General features: G+C 45.2%; 1 protein-coding gene across 1 annotated transcript; it reads left to right on the top strand.

The window, feature by feature from the left end:
- Window positions 1-229: 229 nt before the first annotated feature.
- DLST (dihydrolipoamide S-succinyltransferase) lies at window positions 230-22,334 on the top strand. The gene is made up of 15 exons (XM_066388474.1): window positions 230-346; window positions 920-953; window positions 3,559-3,607; window positions 7,199-7,254; window positions 7,389-7,463; window positions 7,681-7,736; window positions 8,756-8,867; window positions 10,863-11,018; window positions 11,383-11,453; window positions 12,624-12,721; window positions 16,624-16,754; window positions 18,319-18,392; window positions 18,677-18,760; window positions 19,188-19,355; window positions 20,757-22,334. Exons 1-15 carry the CDS (start codon window positions 284-286, stop codon window positions 20,889-20,891), a joined length of 1,362 nt encoding a protein of 453 aa, XP_066244571.1. The 5' UTR covers window positions 230-283; the 3' UTR covers window positions 20,892-22,334.
- The last annotated feature ends 675 nt before the right edge of the window (window positions 22,335-23,009 follow it).

Raw genomic sequence — 23,009 nt, 5'->3', positions numbered from 1 at the left:
ACCTGGTCGCTGGACAGTAGGCACCTTCAGGGGGACCAGCCCAGGCCCGCAGGCAGCGCAGCGGGCGCCCAAATACCCCACAGTTGTGGGTTCACCGCGCGGACAGCTGGACGGAGGCGAGGTCTGCCCGCGCTGCCCGTCAGTCCCCCAGCCCGCCAGTGGTTCGTCCCGGACACCCCTCCGCGCGCGGCCGGTGCCGCGGCCCGCCCCACTTCCGGTTATTGCCGGGCCCCATATCCGGTGTCCGCCCGCCCTCGGCTCCGCAGCCATCGCCGCTGCCGCGATGCTGTCCCGGTCCCGCTGCGTGTCCCGGGCATTTAGCCGTTCGCTTTCCGCCTTCCAGAAGGTACGTTTCGGCCGGGTTGGGGCCGCGGCGAGGGAGAAACCCGTCGGTGGGCAGACAGGCTGCTGGGGCAGAGGCGTGGCGCGCCGGCCAGGCCATGCACCAAGGGCACCGGGACGCAGAGGCCGCGGGCTGGCTGGCCCAGGACCGCTGTTGCCCGCGGGGCCGTCTTGCGGAGTCCAGCGGACCCTTGCCTTCCCGAGGCATCTGGCGCACCGTCCCTTGCTGTTAGCCACCGTCCGTGCCGAGGGTTGGGAAGCCACCCAGAGCCGCGAACGCCCCGACACGAGACTCAGAGTTGGGAGGAGGCACCGCGGGTCCCCCAACGGGATCCTGGGGCCTGTCCCTTCTTCTCTGTTCAAGCCAGTGGGTATTCACTCCCGTTGGGAAGTTGAGATGTTTGGCAGGCCCAGTGTGCTGTCAGAGACTGAGAGTCGTGGCTGCTGCATACCTTTTGGAATCACGAGATTACCTGTCACAGCACCTGGATAGCTCTGAGTATTTGGGGGTCGGGGGAAGCTGTTTCTTCCCTCCTTTCATCTTGGGTGACGTCGATAATGTCTTCTTTCTCAACAGGGGAACTGCCCTCTAGGGAGACGTTCCCTGCCTGGTAAGTTTTACTCTTGCTGCCGCCTAATAGTGTCTCCTCATGGGCAGAGGAGTATGTGAGGAAATCCGGGTGCGTGTGTTTCTCCGTGTGATGTTCAGGATAGATAGGGGTGAAACAAAATGCTGTAGAGTAATAACAGCAATAATTTGTTCATCTAGTGCATAGTTACTAAGTTTCTTCTGCGTGTCGGGCAGTAGCTAGACACTTCCTAGGAATACAGCAGTTGAAAATTCTTGCTCTCCTGGAGCTTACAGCCTAGTGGGAAAGACAAAGTGTAAATTGCTAAGTAAGTGAACCATCACAAATTTTGATTAAATGCTGAGAAGGAAGCAAATGAAGGTGAATAGAAGAATCCTCTTTAATAGGTGACATTAAAGCTGTTACCCAGAGGATGTGACAGAAGCCAGTCCAGTGAAGAATAGAAGGAAAGGGAATAGTGGGTACAAAGTCCCCGAGAAAGGAGAGACTTTAGCAGTGTTTCGGAACCAGAAAAAAGGTGATCTGGCCAGAGCATTTTGGTTAAAGGAGAGAGTGGCATGAGATAGAAGATGGTATAGAGACTATTGGAAGGAGTTTCGATTTTTATTCCAGTAATTACTATTTTTAAAAGATTTTATTTATTGATTTTAGAGAGAGGAGAGAGAGATGGGGTGGGAGAGGTGGGAAGCATCAACTGGTAGTAGTTGCTTCTTGTGTGTGCCTTGACAGGGCAAGCCCGGGGTTTCGAACTGGCGACCTCAGCATGCCAGGTCGACACTTTATCTATTGCATCACCACCTGTCAGGCTTATCCCAATAATTTTTTATATGTCTGGAATAAATATTTGTTGAGTTGATCTTATTGTGGGCTTCCTATGTGCCAAGCAGAGTTCTGAGTGCTTTGTGTGAATTTTTCAGTTAATCATTAAGAAACAGTACAAGAAGTATTCTATTTTACATATGCAGAATCCCAAGTTAAGAAAAGTTAGGTGCCTTGGCCAAGGTCATTCAGCTAACTATTGGTTAAGCCAGGTCTACCTGACTCTTCAACCTGACTCATGTACTCACCAGGATCATTTGTTGGGTTCTTACTACATGCTAGGTGACAGAAATACAGATGGTCTCTACCCTCAGGGTTCTTATGTGTAGCTGGAGAAACAGCAAATACACATTTATGCATACAAGGATGTACTTACATTAAGATTGCCGTGAAAGAGAAGTGCAGGGTATAATGAGAGGGTGGAACGAAGTCACCCAGCTTGGGAAGGGGGAGAATACGGTGGGAATGTCCGTTAAGGCTTCCCCAAAGAAATAACATTTAAGTCAAGCCTTTAGGAGTACATGGGAGTTATCCAAGAGGACTATATTCCAGGCAAAATTAATTGCATGTGCAAAGGTTTTCAGGCAGGGAGGGACTTGACTGGTCATAGAAATGGAAAGGAAATCTGTCTGGCTGGAAAGAGCCTTATACTTGAGGTTTGCATTGTGGCTCGGGGCTTCACCTTGGGCTGGTAACTTAACTTCTCGAAACTCTGCTTATATATAAAATAGGAATAATGGCAGATGGTTGTTTCACTTCAGGGAGTGGTAAGACATGAAAATCAAAATGAGGTCATTATGCGAAAGCTTTTTTATAAACTCTAAAGCACTCTAAAAATGAAACTTGCTGTAGGATGAACTCTAAATGGGAACCATGGTTCTAAAAGCTGGCTGTTCTAGCTCAAAGACATGCTATTATACTTGGGATTTGTGCTAGAGAGTCAGTCATTGGCTGCTGGACACAGAGGTGACTGATTTAACTCTGAAACCCTGGGGATGTTTGTGGGCAGGTGGGCATGTAAGAGAGCTGTGTCTCCCGTTTGCTGACTCCTAGACCCATGGCTCAGAAAGGGTTGTTAATAGATGGGAAAAACTGAAAGAACATGCTCAGGTGAGAGAGCTGGACTAGTGAGTTATCAGTGGGGGAAGAGCAGTTATCTGTGATAAGGGTGGTGGGGTAGAAGGGGGCTCCCACCTGTTGAGGGTTACCTAACTAGAAGAGCTCGAAAAGAGACGGTAAACTGAAAGGAAGGATCATTATTTGCTCGGTCCTAGGACAAGCTGGAAACCCTGGGCCTAAAGTCGCCTGCTCTTTGCTACTAGGGTTTAGCAATAAGACTTCCAGCTCACTGCATTTTAAGTAACCAGGGAAACAAACCTAGACCAAACATTCCCACTGCTTCTCAGATTAGGATTTATGTGGTTATAGAATAAGCCATTATGTGTCTTTCTTAAGCTTCAGTTGTACATTTTTGAAGTCTTGGGAGTAGAGACATTTTATTAGGAAAACATATATGAAAAATTTATGAATTTTAAGGTAAATAAGATAAAACTACAGTAGTTTAGGCTATGACCTTAGGATTCTCCCCTTTCCTCCTTAACCACATACCCACTCTCAACCCTGCATACCCGTTGCTCTTTGCCATTATGGTTACTTTGGTGGAAAAGTTTGCGAAGCAGAACCCTGTGTGGTAAAGATTATATTGTTGCCTGTAGTTGATGCTGCTGTCCCAGAGTTAGGGGATGAACAGACAGGTATCCTTTATAAGATAAGAGTTGTTGGTTAAGAGCTGTTTTGTTTCTTGCAGGGATCTCCTTATGTCAGGGACCAGGGTACCCTGACCGCAGGAAGATTGTGTAAGTATCACTGGGTAGTACAGTTATGTGGCCACGGGGTATTTAAGATACCAGTTCTAAATTTGACCATTTACTTTCTTCACTGGCTTCCAGAGTTAGAAGTTTAGGTGTTATGTTGAGTCCTGGACCTAATCTTGATGTTAATTTTTGGTGTGTAATGTACCCTGAGTTTCAACCTCATGTCAAGTGCTAGACCAAGAGTGTGTCTGTCCTTTTAGATTATAATGAAAGTGAAGTTGGAACTCTCTTTTTATGGTTAATAGATATAGAAGGGTGCTTCTAAATATGTAGTATTCTGGTTGGATACAGTGCAGCTGAGGGGCTGGAGGTTACACTGATTGTGGAGATTGAGAGCATCCTCATGATGTAGCATAGTTACTCATTTTAGAAACAGTAAAAGTAAAAGATTAGTCAGTTGAGTCTGGGACTTTGACTAGTTTGGAGGGAATGCTACATACTATTGCATAATGCAGTGTTTGGAGAAAGGCCACCCATGTGTGTTTCAGATTAACTTCAGTTTATGAATGTTGCTTAATGCTACTTTGCCTTCCAAGTATTTTCAAGGTGGTGGTAAGAGGATGCTCTCTAGTTACCTACTAAACAGCTATCAAGGTACTTTTTCTACAGAGAAAATCTTCAAATTGAACAGTCAGCATATTAGCTTCTTCACTGTGCATCATAGTTGGATTTTTTTGAGAAAATGATGCACTTAGTACTGGAAGTATGAATTCCTTTGTTATTTTTGGAGGGCAGTTTGGCATTCATAAGTCTTTGAACTTTGTGTACCTTTTGATCTAGTAATTCCATTTCTCAAAATGGTCATACAACAGGGAGGGATTGGTTAAGCTATGCTATCATGTTCACAGTATATGATAAGTGAAAAAAAAGCAGGTTATAAAATGACTCCATTTTTGATTGCCTGATGTACTCCCATTGTAAATGTTCTTTTTTCTTTTTCCCCCATTGGTTTGAGGCGGGGGAGTAAGGAAGAGAGAGAGAAAGAGTGAGCGTGTGAAAGAGAGAGTGAGCGAGAGAAGCATCAACTCGTTCCACGTAGTTGTGTGCTCATTGGTTGTTTACCGTGTGTTCCCTGACTGGGGATCGAACTTGCAACCTTGGCGTGCCAGGACAACTCTACCCACTGAACAACCTGGCCGGGCTTGTAAATGTTCTTTTAACTATTGCCATATATTCTTCAGTGAACATCTAATACTTTTATAGTTGAAAATATTAGAGATTAAAAATGTGCCTGACCAGGTGGTGGTGCAGTGGATAGAGTGTTGGACTGGGATGCAGAGGACCCAGGTTCGAGACCCTGAGGTTCCCAGCTTGAGCGCGGGCTCATCTGGTTTGAGCAAAGCTCACCAGCTTGGACCCAAGGTCACTGGATCAAGCAAGGGGTTACTCGGTCTGCTGAAGGCCCACGGTCAAGGCACATAAGAGAAAGCAATCAATGAACAACTAAGATGTCCAATGAAAAACTGATGATTGGCCCTGGCCGGTTGGCTCAGTGGTAGAGCGTCGGCCTGGCGTGCAGAAGTCCCAGGTTCGATTCCTGGCCAGGGCACACAGGAGAAGCTCCCATCTGCTTCTCCACCCCTCCCCCTCTCCTTCCTCTCTGTCTCTCTCTTCCCCTTCTGCAGCCGAGGCTCCATTGGAGCAAAGATGGCCCGGGCACTGGGGATGGCTCCTTGGCCTCTGCCCCAGGCACTAGAGTGGCTCTGGTCACAACAGAGCGACGCCCCGGAGGGGCAGAGTGTCGCCCCCTGGTGGGCGTGCCGGGGTGGATCCCGGTCAGGCGCATGCGGGAGTCTGTCTGACTGTCTCTCCCCGTTTCCAGCTTCAGAAAAAAAAAATAACAAAAACACTCTGATGATTGATGCTTCTCATCTCTCTCAGTTCCTGTCTGTCTGTCCCTATCTATCCCTCTTTCTGACTCTGTCTTTGTCCTGTAAAAAAAAAAAAAGGTGCTACTCATTTACAGTTTCAAAATTGGGGCAACCACAAATCTCCATGCAATAAATACATACAAGTAACTATTTGAAAGTAAATTATTTTTTAAAATCTTTTAACTTTGAGCAGTGAGATTACATATTAGATTAGGCTATCACCCTAATCTAATAACTTCTTGTGCATTTTTTCTATGACTAAGGTACCCACTTTATTTAAAAGGAACATTTAGTGTAAAACTATTTTTGGCTTTATGATTTTATTTAATAGGTTGTACATTGATGTGGTTCAGAAGTTCAATGTGTCTATGAGAAGACTTGTCTTGGTCCTCCAGCGCTGGCAGGCTCCTCTGCCCTGGGACCGCCAGTTCTCCAGGTTCTGGGATGCCCTCTCAGAGCTGTCACTGTATTTGCACAGTGCGCATTGATTCCTGCCCATGACCATGGACTTACACATGGTTATACACTTTACACAGAACACTTTGTGTTCTGTATTTTTCTCCTTGATTGTACATAGACCTTGTTGTTATTTTGACATAAAGGAAAAAAAACAACAACACAACAACCCAGTAATAAAGATAAAAATACCAAAAGGCAACTTAAATGTTTTACATTCCTATTATCAAGGTGCTTGATATACACTATTCAAACAGTCCTGAAATATAGAAAGTGAAAGTCCCCATCAGTCCAAATCACTCAACATGTGCATGTATGTAACAGATAGCCATAGATACCGTAATACCTACATCTCCTACTCTCCAGAGGTAACCACTGTCAACCCTTTCCTGTAGGCAGAGTGACATCATTCTCTGGTTTACATTATTTAAAGTTAGCGCCATATCAAAAAATGCCTTGTTCTTTTGAGGTTCCTCTTTAATGAGTCCAAAACCCTGGTCCACAAACTGCGGCTTGTGAGCCACATGCGGCTCTTTGGCCCCTTGAGTGTGGCTCTTCCACAAAATACCATGTGTGGGCGCTACCTCGATAAGGATTGTACCTACCTACATAGTTTAAGTTTAAAAAATTTGGCCCTCAAAAGAAATTTCAATCGGGATACTGTTGATATTTGGCTCTGTTGACTAATGAGTTTTCCTACCACTGGAAATACCTTATGAGGTTTATTTTTTGTGGGGGTGGTGTGGTGTGTAATAATAACCTTGTTTTATTTCTGAGTTAACTGTCTCACCTAGCTGCTTTATTTAATCTAATATCTGCAATTGTGGACAAAAATTTCATTGTATTTGGAACAGTTGCATGTATCGCAAGGGCATGCAATTTATCTTACTTGGATTTAATTAAGAAAAATACCTAATCAGAAAGCTAAGTTCTTTTGGTGATGTACAAAGGACCAAGATACTTTCTTTTTTTTTTTTTTTAAAGAATCAGTATGAGTATTTTGTGAAAGCTGGCATTTCACTGCAGAATAGGATCCTAGACTCACACATGAGCTGCCTACTTAGGGCGTGCAAGTCCTCCATGACCTGTAAACCTGCCAAGTCAGAATCCGTGGGGATGGGGCCTGACAGTGTCTGGTGTGCACCCCTGGTCAGGAATCACGGATATAAAGGGACGGTGATCCGTGGTGCCTATAATGTGAGTGATTCTCTTGCTGAAGGAGTTTACTTTTATGTTTCTTTTGTAGCATTAACAATAGTAATGTCTTCAGTGTTCGCTTCTTCAGAACTACGGCTGTGTGCAGTAAGTACCTGCCCTCAGCTCCCCGCCTTCTTGGGAATGGAGTTTTAATGGGAAGAGCAACAATTAAAGGAAAAAATTTTAAAGGAAAAAAATACATAGACTATGTGTAATTTTCTTTTTTGCTCTTTTCCTAGAGGATGATGTGATTACAGTCAAAACCCCCGCGTTTGCAGAATCTGTCACAGAAGGGGACGTCAGGTGGGAGAAAGGTGAGATCAGTGCCCTCTCACTTCTTAAGTTTAAATACTTTCTAAACGTCCCCTCTTAACCCCCACCCCGTGATAATCGGAACCTATGGCTCCACCCTTTCTTTACACGTGGTGTACTTTCTCCTGGTCCTATAGGAAAGGGGTCTTACACCTGCCAAAGGGAATTTTGTGGCTACTGGAGCCCCCCCTGACAGGTAGCCTTTGATTATCTTTTCAGCTGTTGGAGACACAGTTGCAGAAGATGAAGTGGTTTGTGAGATTGAAACTGACAAGGTAGGATTCTCTTATACCAGTGCCAATTTTGTATGGTCTCCCTTTGGTTTCTTTTCTTTTTCTTTTTTTATAGTTTTAAGATTTCATTCAATTTAGAGAGGGGAGAGAGAGAGAGAGAGAGAGAGAGAGAGAGAGAGAGAGAGAGAAAGAGAGAAAGGGGAGGAGCAGGAAGCATCAACTCCCATATGTGCCTTGACCAGGTAAGCCCAGGGTTTTGAACCGGTGACCTCAGCATTTCCAGGTCGATGCTTTATCCACTGCGCCTCCGCAGGCCAGGCTCTCCTTGGTTTCTTAACCTAATGAAAGGGCCAGGGACTTAACTGTTGTTTAAAGATAATTTTTAAGTGGCTGTAAACATAGTTTTAAAAAGGATGAAATAGTTCATTTTAAAAAAAGCTTTAAAAGTTTAAGTTTAGATTGTTATAGGTCAGCGATTCTCAATCTTTTTCATCTCATGGCACACATAAACTAATTACTAGGATTCTGCAGCACACCTAAAAATATATTTTTTGCCAATCTGACAAAAAAAATTGGTATAATTTTGATTCATTCACACTGATGGTTGTTGTGTTGGCTGTTGTCATTTATTTGGCAGTTTAAGGGAAAAGAGGTCAGTGCTCTAAATTGTCAGGTACTGCATGTTTTAAAAATTCTTGTGGCACACCAGTGAAAATCACTGTTCTAGGTGTATGTAGTAGTATTGTAGCGCTTCGTGTGTGGGCGCACACGTGATTTATTGCCAGTTGTCTTTCAAGTATCACCTGGAAACACATGAACTGAATGTTTCTCTGATGTAGTTTCTGAGAAAGGACAAAAAGGGTGAATCTTTACAATAGTATATATAGACTTGTCATACTCCTATTCTGAAAGTGTGGCCCTGGTGTTTCTATGTACATGGTCTTACATATATTATGTTACAACTTACAACCTCTGTGACTCATATTTGAAATTATATACAATTAATTCTCTAATGCTGAGCAAAAATTTGGACTCTTTCTCCATCTGTCTTCCTTTTCCAGACTTCCGTGCAGGTTCCATCACCGGCGAGTGGCGTTATCGAAGCTCTCTTGGTACCTGATGGAGGAAAAGTAGAAGGGGGCACTCCTCTTTTCACACTCAGGAAAACTGCCGGTAAAGAAGTTCTCTTGGTGGTGAAGGTGTTCGCATTGCCCCTTGGAATAGGAGCTGAGCATAATGTACTAATTCATTGATACTTCAGAGACAATTGGGCATTCCAGCCAAATTATTGCCTTAGTTGAAGGAATAATAAGGGTATTTGTATAATGTGAACTTTAAATGCCACGTTCTAGAAGAAAGGGGTATTAAAATAAACCTGATAATACTCTGTTCTTTCCATGTATGTTTCTTATGGTGGACCTTAAAGATACGATAAAATCAAGAAGATTCTAAAGACTGATTTTTTTTTTTTCTTCATAGTCCTGGCATCAGAATCACAGGGTGACTTTAAAAATAATACAGATGCCTAATCTCCATGGTCCAGGGATTCTGATATATTAAATCTGGGGTTATAAGGTCTTGGTTATCTATTAGAGTGGTGTGTGTGTGTGTTTACTGCTCTCCAAGTGATTTGGATACACAGCCAGGGCTGAGAGCCAGTGTTCTAAAGTGAGAAGGAGCAATATTTCGTGGTATGTATTATAGAGAATTCAGTATAGTGTAGGGAGGGTTGGTATTTCTCTTGGGAAGAAATGGGAATTAAGGAAATGAATTTGTACTGGACCTTACAGTCAGTATTAGAGAATAGAAAAGAAAGTATGTTTTTCTGATTCTCAGTTAAATGCTCTGACTACTAAAGTTTCTTTCTTTCTCATAGTTAAACTATATAGTATAGATGTGGCAGGTTGAATCATTGAAATTGATCAGGGGACTATGGAAGCCCAGAATGGAAAGAATGTGCAGTAGAGAGCTAAGGAAGAAGATTGAATCTTCAGTTAAAGATTTCCACCTTCTGATCATTTATTCCTTAAAATGAGTTCTAATTTAAATATGAAAGCAGATATAATGTCCAGATGGGTAAAATCAAAATAAGGATCTAATTGACCTTGTGAATTTATTGACCACTTGGTTTATGAGCCGTCCTAGATCCCTGGTTGGCAAACCGCGGCTCACAAGCCACATGCAGCTCTTTGGCCCCTTGAGTGTGGCTCTTCCACAGAATACCACGTACAGGTGCTACCTCAATAAGGAATGTGCCTACCTATATAGTTTAAGTTTAAAATATTTGGCTTTCAAAAGAAATTTCAATCATTGTACTGTTGATATTTGGCTCTGTTGACTAATGAGTTTGCCGGCTACTGTGACCTAGTTGAAATGCTTTGAACTCTTAAGTCTAAATGAGCCCTTGATTATTTAAGCTTTTTTTTTTTTTAAGTGAGAAAAGGGGAGATTGTGAGACAGACTTCCACATGTGCCCCGACTGGGATCCACCTGGCAATCCCTGTCTGGGGCTGGTACTTGAGTCTAACGTGCTCTGCCCAACCCAGCTATCCTCAGTGTCCGGGGCTGATGCTTGAACCAGTCAAGCCACTGGCTGTGGGAGAGGGATGGGGAGAGAAGCAGGTGGTCACTTCTCATGTGTGCCCTGACTAGGAATCGAACCTAGAACGTCCGTACACCAGGCCAACGTTCTATCCACTGAGCCAGTTGGCCAGGGCCTTTTGTTTTTTAATAGTTAATATCATGCCACATGTGATGTGATGTTAAAATTAAAGATGAGACTATTAGTATTACGTGACTAGAAATAGGTTATTTTTATGTATGTTTTGAACATCTTAAATGGCCTAGGTTTTTGTTGTTTTTTTGCATGGAAGTTTACATTTCCATGGGCTTAGTAGGTACTTGCTAAATACGGTGATCAGTAGATATTTGTGAAATTAGGAAGGCAGCTGAATTCAGTTAATCTGAGGTGGGGCATCTAGGAGCCCTAGGGAATTGAAGAATGGTGCCTTATTTCATTGTCTCTTAGTGCCTTACTATCTAGCAAATACCCAGTGAGCATTTGTTGATTAGACAGAGCTTTTACTGCTAAATTCTGCTTAGTATCTGTGATTTGGTTGCTTCCTGTTCCAGAAAGTGCCAATGGCTTTTTTTGTTTTTGTTTTTCAGCCGCTCCTGCAAAGGCCAAGCCAGCTGAAGCCCCTGCTGCCGCGGCCCCAAAAGCAGAACCTGCAGCACCAGCAGTTCCTCCTCCCCCTGCAGCATCCATCCCCACTCAGATGCCACCGGTGCCCTCGCCCTCCCAGCCTCCTGCCAGCAAACCAGGTGAGCCTCCACTTCCCACCTGTCTCTATGTGGGAGAAGAACAATCTCTTCTAATGTCATGTTTCTTCACAGGGCAAAGTCTGAGACTAATCATAGCTCTGAGCAGGCTCTGTTGGCTACTCTGTAGAAGAACGCTAGACTTTGTATCCGAACACCTGAGTGCATCCCTGCTTTCTGTTTATAGCTGTGCGACTTGGCTAGTTACTTAACTACTTAACTGTTCCTTTGTGAAGTGGGAATGGGACTAATGTGCCTCAGAATATCTTGACGATTACGTGACAGTACAGTCTGAAAGCACCATACATACTCAGTAAACGTTCCTCTCGTTTTCTGATGCAGCTGTACCCCCTCTCTTCGTTTTCAGTGTCTGCAGTGAAACCCACTGCTGCTCGTCCAGTAGCCGAGCCGGGAGCTGGTCTGCGTTCAGAACATCGGGTACGCCTCTGAGGACCATTCCAGGAGAGAGGCAGAGGGACTGCTGTTGAGTTTAGTGGAGTGTGGGGATGCTGGTGCCTACCTTTGAATGGCTGGCTGCTTATTTTCTTGGCCTTGACAGGGAAACTTGTTCATAGTCACGAGCTTTCAAATGATAGGACTAGGACCTGAGTGAGCACTTGTCCAGTGGTTTTCCCTAGTATGTTATGCTACCACTGAAATGTCTTGGGTGAGTAAAATATTTGCAGGGATGGTAGCTTATTGGTATCATGTGTGGGGGGTGCATTAACACACTTCAGAGAGGTGGTTTAGTGAGCTCTGTTCCTACACTTCCGGGATACCTAGCTGAGGGCTACACAGTATCCGTCAGGGGCAGACATAAAACCTCAAGGAAGTATGGTCAAGAGTGTGGGTTCCTCTGCCTGAGATTACCTCCTAAAAATACTACAGCCTCTAAAGTTTATTGCTTGTGAGTTTCCATCCCACAAGTAGCTATTCTCATGCAAGTCTTTAACACTAGAAATTGCCTTTTCTATAGTGATCCCTGGGCCGACTAGCCCTATACCACACTCTTCCTTTTCATAAATTGTTTTTTTTTTTAATCAAACCATTTCCTGGACCTCCTTTCTTGGTTAAACTTCAGGTGCATATGAGTAGTTTTGTTTGTTTCCTCGTTTTTATGCTCAGAGAAGCAAGACCACAGGAAAGAGGAAGCCTAGGGCTCTCATTGTACTTAGATTTTATTTTTATTTTTGTTTACTTATTTTAGTGGGGGTGGGGGGAGAGAGAGAGGAACACTGATCTGTTCCTGTGTGTGCCCTGACCAGGGGTTGAACTGGCAACCTGTGTGTTTCAGGATGGTGTTCTAACAAACCAAGCTATCTGGCCAGAGCTTATTTTATTTTTTTATTTATTGATTTGGGTTGGGGGAGACATTGATCTGTTATTCCACTAATTTATGCATTCATTAGTTGAGTCTTGCATGTGCCTTGACTGGGGATAGAACCTGCAACCTTGGTGTATCGGGATGACACTACCTGGCCAGGGCTGTACTTAGATCTTAATAGTCCTGACCACCCATTCCTGGCAGGGGGATGAAATGGACCAGGTGGGGAGTGCTTGATCCAAAGAGACCTAGCTTGTCAGTACTTGTCCCACTTGGACTTTCAGGAGAAGATGAACAGGATGCGGCAGCGTATTGCTCAGCGTCTGAAGGAGGCCCAGAATACGTGTGCAATGCTGACAACTTTCAACGAGATTGACATGAGGTAAGAGCTCTAATTCTCTTATTTCCATTCCCCTTTTCTTGGAGAATACTTGAAATTGCCCCAGTCCTCACCTAAATCTTGTGATTTCTGATAAATGAGATTGGCAATAGTCTTGAACTCTGATGACTAGTGTTGAGTTGCCAAGTAGAGGTAGGGCAACCAGGCCAACAAGGCTATGCCGAGGCCTGCCCACTGGGAAGGAGAAGCACTTGACAGTGCCTGGAGCCAGGGCACCCTCCCTGCTGCTTTCTCACGGTGACTGTCCCTTATGTATGTTTCTAAGCGACTCAGAATTGTGTGGGTGAAAAGGCATAGGCTTGTATTAACTTTCATCTTTCCCAGCTCTGATGATGAGAAGGAAAAAGTTGTGTTTTTAAAAGAAAACCTCAGAATATTAACTAAAAGGACTAATTCAGTATGGTCGGTCCTCAAATAATGTTGTTTTGTTATAATGTTGAGGTGCCATAGGGACTTAGTTCTTATTTGTATTAATTAGCCTATGGTAACATTGGTTTCTTTATATATCATTTGGCTTAAAGTCACAGAACCTACCAATGTTAATACCTAACACTGTTAAGTGAGGACTTACTATATACCCATTTCTGTAGTAAGCTAATTGTTGATTCACCTCTTTTCTTCAAGATTTTGATGTTTACAACTACCAGCACTTGAGAGAAGAGAATGTAGTTAAATTTATTTTTAAATTTAGAAATTAAATTTAATGGGATGACATTGATCAATAAGAGTACATAGGTCTAGCCTGGTCTGTGGTGGCACAGTGGATAGAGTGTTGACCTGGAATGCCGAGGTCACGAGTTAGAAATCATGAACTTGCCCAGTCAAGGCACATATGACAAGCAGTCAATCAATGAACAACCAAAGTGAAGCAACTATGAGTTGATCCTTCTTGCTTCCCATCCCTCTCTCTTCTCTCTCTGTAAAAATCAATAAGTAAAATCTTAAAAAGAAAAAGGTACATAGGTCTCAGGTAAACATCTCTATAGCATTTGAACTGTTGATTGCATTGTGTGCCCATCACCTGAAGTCAAATCATTTTTCATCACCATATATTTGTCCCTTTTTACTGCCCTCCCTCGAGAATATACTATAGTTAAATTTAATATTTTTTGAGCATTTACTGTGTACAAGGTATTGTAAGTATATGAGGAAGATACAAAAGTGAGTGAAAAGAGCTTCTACTGTTCTAGAAGTTACTGTCTAATGTGGATAAACTCAAAGTAAAATCTAGAAAAACAAGTATCAGAAGGGTACAAAAGAATTAGATAATTTGTTTTTGAGATGGAGGGCAGAAGTAGAGACGGTGGGTCAAGAGAGGCTTGCTCGAAGAAAGAGCATGCTTGACCAGGCGGTGGTGCAGTGAGTGGATAGAGCATCAGACGGGATGCGGAGGACCCAGGTTCAAAACCCCGAGGTCACTGGCCTGAGTGCAGGCTCATCTAGCTTGAGCATGGGCTCACAAGCTTGAGCATGGGATCATGGACATGACCCCATGGTCGCTAGCTTGAGCCCAAAGGTCACTGGCTTGAGCCCTAGGTCGCTGGCTTGAGCAAGGGGTCACTCACTCTGCTGTAGCCCCCCAGTCAGGGCACATATGAGAGAGCGGTTGGTGAACAACTAAGGTGCTTCAGCAAAGGGTTGGTGCTTCTCATCTCTTTCCCTTCCTGCCTGTCCCTTTCTGTCTCTCTGTGCTTCTCATCTCTCTCCCTTCCTGCCTGTCCCTATCTGACTCTGTCACTAAAAAGAAAGAAAGAAAGAGAACAACTAGCATTTTGACACAGGTAACAAGTGGAGAAAGATCATTCCAGGCGCTGTTAATGTGGGCTTGACACAGACAGGAAAGTACGAGACACATGTGAGAAGTCTGCTGTGAGGAGTATGTGTGGGGAGGGTGGGAGGCCAGGGGTAAGAGTTTCTGTTTAACCCTGGGTAAATCGTCAGTTCTTCAGGTCTCTCTTTGTTTCTTTTGGTCCTCAGTGTTTAGTCTGCTAGTCTATTTTTTATTGGGGAAATTTGTTTTCCTTTGAAAGGGATGTGAAAAGTATGGAGAAGGGAATGGTCTTGGACAGTGTACTCTGGTGGAGTTCTCAGAGGAGAGCCCTGTGGCCTGTTTCACTAGATGTCATTCATTTGTTGTGAAGCTTCCTGAAAAGATTGGATATCATTCAAGCTAGTAGGGAAGAACCTTGACTAATGAGTCACAAAGTCTGCAGCTTAGGTTTCAATGCATTAGGGCCAAATTGTGAATAAATTGAATTGGACTTTGAAATTCTACCCAGTTTCTTAAGACAAAATACGTAAATATTTGTGGACTTGAAAGAGGCAGTTGGCTCAACAGCTTTGACTGGAAAGTAGGAGTAATAGTTGGATCTCCTTTTAGCAGCTGACCGAGGTGTCACTTAATGATGGCCTGGGGTCTCGCTGCAGTCAGTAATCTGGTTTAGATCGAATGCCCTTTGGGTCTTGTGCTGATCAGCTAACCCATAGGGGCCTTTCTGAGAAACCTTCTCCTCTCCCTGTTGTCCCAGCCTCTGCCTCCAAGGACAGAGCTCTGAAATAGAAACTACTTAATGACCAGACAGCAGCGTTGGGGCAGCTTTGAGAGCAGAGATGTTTTATCACTTCTCTTTCCCTCTTCTGCAGCTCTTGTGTCTTGGGAACCAGTAATGTCTTTAGAGTGGTAATTCTAGCACTAAATAAGGTTAGACTCAGGAAAACAAACATTTAAACTCAATCAGTCCCCCTAGGAAAACTTCCTTTTTAAAAAAAGGTCTGAAAGGGGGAGTTCAAGTTATATCATCTTATCTTTCAGGCTAATGTCGAATTAGGCCATTATAGGGGAACTGAGCATTTGGGCCTGAGATAAAGTTAAATTCAATTTCCATCACAGAACTGTATTCCGATAAACACTGAAGTTTTCCTCAGCAAAGTGATGAGAGGGCCATTTCCCACTGACTGCAGCATGTATGTGGTGTGCATGTAGAAAAACCAGTCCTGAAGGAACAAAGGCTGGTCCCGCCGCAGAGCTTCTCAGGCACTGCTGCTCAGACTTCAGACGCCTAGGCTCACAGGGTCACTTCTCTCACTACTAAGGAAACCACATCCATTCAACTGATCCCTTGAGGGCAAGGGCTGTGTCTTTCTTCTCTTTGTATCTCGGTGGCCAGCATTGACCCTCACATGTGGTGGGGCACCTGTTTGAAGGAGCAAGTGCCTGGAACTGCTAACTCCGGGGAGATGAAGAATGAGTCTCCTGACTTTCCCATCAGCCTACCAGAACACTGCTTTATACCCTCCCATCTATGACTGCTTTTGCTCACCCAGAGCCCATATTCCCGTGGAGTTTTTGTGGTTTTTTTTGGGGGGGGGGTGTTGTCACTAATTAGGAAATAGAGTGCATGTCACAAGTAAGTCATAGTCAGGTTTGATGGTTTTTTGGAAATAATTCTAATAAAAATAATATTGCTTGTTTAGTAGACTTTATTCTAAAAAAAATTAAAAAAATTTTTTTTAGGGTAGATAGCTCATGATATTAGTGTAGCTAGAAATCACTTTCTCATCCAGGGCAAGGATGTTGGTTGCTGTGTGATCTCTTGTCATGATATCTGTCACTGAAGTAGTGACTTTTGGAGTATGAAGGAGCTTGCATAGGGATCAGCCCACCGTAAAGATAGTTTTGACCTTATTCCTTTGTATCCAGGTATTTTTATAAAGGAACAAAGGTTATTGTATTGACCTCTAGTGGATTATTTCAAAACTTGAACTTAGGGTACAGAGTGAGGGGAAAAGCTTACCTAATTGTGTACATGGAGTTAGAAACCAGCATAATAGCCAAAATCAAGGCTTCATTTTCAGTCAGTTTGTTTTGTCATGTGTTTTTGCAGTAACATCCAGGAGATGCGGGCCCGGCACAAAGATGCTTTCCTGAAGAAACATAACCTCAAACTGGGCTTCATGTCGGCCTTTGTGAAGGCCTCAGCCTTTGCCTTGCAGGAGCAGCCTGTTGTAAATGCAGGTGAGTTGTGCCGGCATTGCCGAGGGCCTGGGAGGATGTGCATGAACAGACCTGCTCCCACACTCAGACGCAAAGATGGGGTCGACAGGCCAAGACTTTTCATTTTAGACCTGTGAAAACGTGAGTGTCCTGCCCAGGCATTTCTTTCTTTTTTTTTTTTTTTTTTTTTTTTAATTTTTTTATTTTATTAGAGAGGAGAGAGGGGGGGGAGAGAGAGAGAGAGAGAGGAGAGAGAGACAGGGGGAGGAGCTGGAAGCATCAACTCCCATATGTGCCTTGACCAGGCAAGCCCAGGGTTTCGAACCAGCATTTCCAGGTCGACGCTTTATCCACTGTGCCACCACAGGTCAGGCGCCCAGGCATTTCTTGATCCGCCTTTGTGAAATAGTATCACAATGACTTTGTCCCCCTTAAAGGGACAGAATGGTTTCCCTTCCCAGTGCATAGCTTGGGAGTGCTTGGCCAGCTCAGCTCTTCAGGCTTCTCGGTCTGGGTGGAAGCACATGTCCTGTCTAGCACCGCCCTTCCTAACGGTCTGCTGTCGTGAGGCCTGACTTCTGCACGTGGCGTAGGCTCCAGGGTGACCTTTGATTTCTGGTTGATGGGCCTCATTGGGAGGCCTTGGGTTTGGCCCCTCTTTCATGGACTTAGTGCTCATTTTTCTTGTTTTACTCACCTATGTCTTTGAAATGTTGACCTAACAAACAGGTCTCTTTCCTATTGAGACACTTCTCTGTTCCCTGGAAGACTGGAGAGGGGAGATGACACGGACACCTGTGCCACCCTCAGCAGTGCCGGGGCCCCTAGAGATAAAGCCCTGCTCCCTTCCATCACATGATATGCTCTGGGTAGACAGAAGGTCTGTCTTTGTTTTGCTCATATATGTATCTCTTGGTTTCTTCCATTTTTCTCCTGCTTCCTGGTGGGCTCTTATCTTCCTGCCCACCCGTACATGTAGACATTTCTGAGTTCTCCTGGCCTCTTTGTTACTTTATACTCCTTTCCTGGGTGTCTTTATCTAACAAGACAATGTATACATGCTGTGGAAAAGATTCTCAAGCCTGTATTTTTTCATGAGTACTAGACCTAAGTTTTCAGCTGCTCTTTGCTATCTCAAGCTGCAACATTAAAGCCAGACCCCCTTGTCTCCTCCTGAGCCTCCTAGAAAGAGCCTTCCCTCCTGCCTTGCCCCCTTTGTGTGAGTGGGCAGCATCTCCCGCCCCCTTTGCTAATTTGCCTTTTTGGAACCACTTTTAAAACCTAGCTAAGGAAGAGCTCACGTCCTTACGTATGAGCGCCAGTGTATTGAGCCGTTCTGGGGGCTGCCAGAGAAACGGAGGCTCCTGTGCTCAGGCGCTTGGGCTCAGTAGGGCACCTGGGAGAAGTTATGACCGGGGAGAATGGGAGTAAGAGCACTTTGCCGCCTGTAATGCAGTGCTTTCCATGCTGGTTGCTCAGCCCACACGGTACCACGCACTGTGGATTTTTACTCTGTTAATGCAAATACTGCGTCATTAGCCTAGGCCCCGGGAGTTGTATATGACATGTGTTTTCTCTCTCGTAGTGATTGACGATGCAACCAAAGAGGTGGTGTATAGGGATTATATTGACATCAGTGTTGCGGTGGCCACCCCACGGGTATGCTGGGGCAGGAGCTGGGGGGCTCGGTTTTATTTGTGTGAAGAAGCAGACACCTTGGCATAGGTCATGTCTGTAATTGTCTTTTTAGAAGGGAGTTAGGAAAAGAGTAACCTGTTTTAGATCATACCACATTCTTTTCATGTCAAGCCTAAACATTTTAGACTCTGTTCATCACATTAAGATATTCTGGGGAGGGGAGACCATTGACTTAATGAATGGAGTTGTAAACTGTAAAGGGCACTATTAATTTGCAACTGAAAACAGCTTTGCGCTTTCATTAGGGTCTGGTGGTTCCCGTCATCAGGAATGTGGAGACCATGAATTACGCGGACATTGAGCGGACTATCAATGAGCTGGGAGAGAAGGTAAAGCAGAACGCAGCACGCGTGTCAGCTGCTGGGCAGTGAGGGAAGAGGCCGGGGAAGGTGGGGTGACTAGGGAGCAGTGCTCAGGAGCTGGAGCCTCCCTGGGGTCCCTGCGGACTGCACGGCCACCCACCCACAGGCTGGCAGGCAGCTCACTGACCGCTTAGCATGTGCTTAGACTGAAGATCTCAGCAAGTGAGACCTGCTGGAGAAGGAAAGGGCCTGAAGGCGTGTGCCTGTCCTCTGCAGGAGCGCCAGTCACCGGCACTTTAGCCGAACAACTCTCATGTTTGTGGCAGTGCCGTCTACAGCTCTCATGTTGAAGCTAGAGCTTGGACTGTTGATTTTCGTTAAGAGCCTTCGGGACTTCCCTTAGGTGAAGAAAGCTCAAATGACCTTATTTTTCAACTATGAAATCTGTTTATAGGCCCGGAAGAATGAACTTGCCATTGAAGATATGGATGGTGGTACTTTCACCATCAGCAACGGAGGCGTTTTTGGCTCCCTCTTTGGAACACCCATCATCAACCCCCCTCAGTCTGCCATCCTGGGCATGCACGCCATCTTTGATAGGCCGGTGGCCGTGGGGGGCAAGGTAAGAACCATCACTGTTAGTGTCCTAGGGGCTAGGCGATGGGAGGGAAATCGAACTCGATGCTAATTATAAAAGACTCACTATAATTTCAGGCATACATTTCATCTCCTACTTCCTAATTAATAGCTAAGGAACTGATTCTTAAATTGTGGTGTATGGATAAAGATCATCGGGGAATTTATTAGAAATGCAAAATTCTTGGGCCTCCATCTGGACCTGTTGAAGCAGAGGCTGCAGATGCTGCTGCGCCCATTAAAGTTTAAGGAGCATTGAGCTGAGAAGCTCACTCCCTTGTGCTGGGTGCTCAGCAGGCTTCATTCTCTGGGTGCTGTTGGGGTCTGTAGCCTTCAGGCAACATCGGGTGGTTCACTCTTGCGTGGACTGGCATGACAGTTTGGCGGGTCCGCCCAGAGACCAGCGGTTGCAAACACTGCGGTGAGGAGTGGGGATACTGTCGGAGACCTGGCCCTTGCCCTGGGAAGCAGAGGGTAACAATGCAGAGCGATTTATGAGCTGCCAAGTGTAGGATAAAGCTTAGAGGTCCCCTGGAAGTTCGGGGATAAAAATCAAGGAGGGGACATGTCCGTAAGAAAGGTTTTCTGGGACTGTGTTTAGAACCTTTTTGGGTCACGAACTCCTTTGTGATTTTGAAAAATGGTAGGTCTTCTCTGAAAATGCTCACACACCCAACTTTGCTTATAATTTCAGAGAATTTGCTGATCCAGGTTTTGGTTTTTTTTAATTTATTGCTTTTAGAAAGAAAGGGAGAGAAAGAAAAAAAAATTGATTTGTTGTTTGACATTGGTTGATTCTTCTGTGTGCCCTGACTGGGGATTGAACCCGCAATCTTGGAATATTGGGGTCAGTGCTTTAACGAACCGAGTTATCCGGCCAGGACTGTGGACCACAAGCTTAAATTTTTATTTAAATTATAACCCTAAGTAACTACAGCAGCCAGAACCAAAGGGGAAAGTTTTCCTATAGAAAACAGACGAATAGGCACACTCTGGCCAGTTAGAGCATTGTCCCGATAGCCAAGGTTGTGGGTTTGATCCCCAGTCATGGCACACACAAGAATCAACCAATAAATGCATAAATAAATGGAACAAATAGAAATTTCTGTCTCTTAAAAATCAATAAATAAAACAACGGGCAGAGCATGTTTAAAAAGGCAGTTGTGAGGAGACTTCTGTTTTCTTGGTTAAGCTTTGTTCCTGAGTGGGGGACATGAGGGAGCTTTATGCTAAGGATAAGGCTTAGTCTGAAAATATTGTATCTAGAAGCAACATCAACAGGAAAGGAACTGGGAACTTGCCTATGGGCTGTGCTTTTCTCATTTCCTCACTCTATCGGGGCTTTTTCTCTACGGCAGACAAATCTGTAAACTTCTCATCTCTGTAGGTGGAGGTGCGGCCCATGATGTTCGTGGCACTGACGTATGATCACCGGTTGATCGATGGCAGAGAGGCGGTGACTTTCCTCCGCAAAATCAAGGCAGCGGTAGAGGATCCCAGAATCCTCCTACTAGACCTTTAGGAGGAAGTCACACACCCAACATATTGACCATGCAGGAACTGAAAACCAGTCTTCTCCCTGCCCCCATGTGGATCCCGGGTTAGCCTGGCGACAGGCACATGCTGTTGGCCTCAGACAAGGAAGCCAGGGCACTATGTAACCAGCAGTCGCAGGCCTTTTCTTGGTGTTCCTGCCAGGCTCTCTCCCTCTCTGCTCCCCTCTCAACCTCGAATATCTTATTTCATTAGGCTTGAGGGAGAGAGAGCCTTAATGGATGCTCATTAATAGCCTGCCTTTCTTCCATTAGCCCTCTGCAGAGGTCCTTTTGCTTCTCCCCTGTGCCAGCATACTATAGGGAAACCACTGGGGACCATGTGATTTTCAATCTTTTGAAAGTATCTTCTCCAGAGCTGCCTAGGAGGGTGCTGTGCCTCCCAAGCTCGGGGCAGCCTCTGGCCTGGCTGTGCGCATTCTCACTTGGTTCAACCACCTGTGTGGAGGCATTGACCACGGCCAAGAGGTGCTGCTTTGCTGCTTACATGCACCTTCAGTCTCAGCTGTCATTGACTTCAAGATGCCTCTTCTACCTCTTCCAGGAAGCACAGGCCAGGGGACCTGGGGAGGGGTGGGAGATGTTGGCAGTGTGGAGGGAGAGAGGGCAGATGCCCCCTGAGGTCATAAATTGTAAACAAGGGAACAGGACCAGGCCTGCCCTCACACTCTGTCACGGTCTCTCACCAGGAAGTCCCACTCTGGCTCAGGCACATGCTGTGGTTGTGCCAACCTTCCCAGGTTGCTAGGAACCATTCTAGCACATTGTTCTCATTTAGAGCAGCTTCTAGCACATTATAGCAGTGGAGGATGCACTGGAGCCTGGTGGAAATCGGGGGGAGGGAGGCTTCCTGTGGCCTGGCTCAGACCCTAGAGCTTTTAGATCCGTTGGTATATGCACGTTGGTATATGCACGTGGTGGGGAGGCAGTTCTGTTCCTTCCTGTGTCCTGGCCCTTAGGAGGTGGGGCCTCAGCTCTTTCTCCACAGAGCGCAGGTCTGGAAGGATGACTGTGGTGGAAACCAGCCCCAAGATGCTAGTACATGGGGGAAGTGACCAGTGTCACCTCTCAGGTACTGCTGTTGGGTCTGGGCACAATCATGGGAATTCCTTGGAACATGCTTAAATGCACACGTCTCGTCTTGAAAGCTACCAGGCTTCATTGCTTTGAATCCAGCTGCATTCGGGCCTGAGGCTGCTGACACCTGACACGGGAAGCCATTTACTTAGTGCAGAGTGCCCATTTGTGTCCCCAGCGAAGAAGCAGGGTCTGGGGGATGGGGTGGGGGGAGGGACGGAGCCAATACTGAGTGCCTGCAGCATCTATGTCTTCACTATTCAGAACTTGTAACTGAAATATTTAAAGAAACTGATTTTAAATGCAAATTAAAGGGCAAATGTTCTCAAACAGGGTTCCTGCTGCTTCTGTGTTCCTTTGGTTACTGAGGTTACTCTCCAGCACTGATTGTTTGCATTGGAAGCCACATGTCCCTCTGCTTACCCGGTGATATCAATCCAACTTTTGAAATAAGTGAACATGGTACTAATTTGACAGAAAATGGAACTGTGGTTGTCTGCCAGCCAGGACACTGCCCTGGCTTCCTGCTGACGGGCCCCTTGAGCCGGCAAGCAATAGTCTTGACTGGTTCCCACCTTTGAGAAGCCCCTTCAAATACTAACACACTTGCATTTTTGGGGGGCTTGCTCTATTTCTGGGATGGATTGGGGAGACGTGGGACAACACTTAAATTTTCACATTTTGGAATTGATTGCCACATGAGTACCAAGATGCTCAAGGTCAATAAGAACAGATGAGGACAGATGAGCTCCCAGGAGCAGTGGCCTGTGCGGAAGGGTGGACAGTTGGGCGCTGACCTAGACTGACTCCAGGTGACAGGCGTGATGGCTTCCAGACTTACATACAGCCTGGTCTTGCCACACAGTCCCTGCCTGCTGATCTTGCCATCTCTGTATGAAGGTCTGTCACAGGAGCAAAGTGGCTCCCAGAGGGAAGATCTAAAGTTAGGAGGTAGGAAAAAAAAATTGGGTTCAATGAAAGGAATTAGAATTTTGTTAGGTCCAGGACAT

Source organism: Saccopteryx leptura, chromosome 6 (assembly GCF_036850995.1).
Source record: "Saccopteryx leptura isolate mSacLep1 chromosome 6, mSacLep1_pri_phased_curated, whole genome shotgun sequence".
In the NCBI taxonomy this organism is placed as follows: domain Eukaryota; kingdom Metazoa; phylum Chordata; class Mammalia; order Chiroptera; family Emballonuridae; genus Saccopteryx; species Saccopteryx leptura.
This window is presented reverse-complemented; position numbering and strand designations above follow the sequence as displayed.

What these genes read in the sequence shown, in the direction of transcription:
- DLST (XM_066388474.1), top strand. Translation starts at nt 284, where the DNA reads ATGCTGTCCCGGTCCCGCTGCGTGTCCCGGGCATTTAGCCGTTCGCTT. An exon ending in CAGAACTACGGCTGTGTGCA is followed by an intron (nt 7,255 to 7,388) that starts GTAAGTACCTGC and finishes CTCTTTTCCTAG; the next exon opens with AGGATGATGTGATTACAGTC. An exon ending in TTGCGGTGGCCACCCCACGG is followed by an intron (nt 18,393 to 18,676) that starts GTATGCTGGGGC and finishes CGCTTTCATTAG; the next exon opens with GGTCTGGTGGTTCCCGTCAT.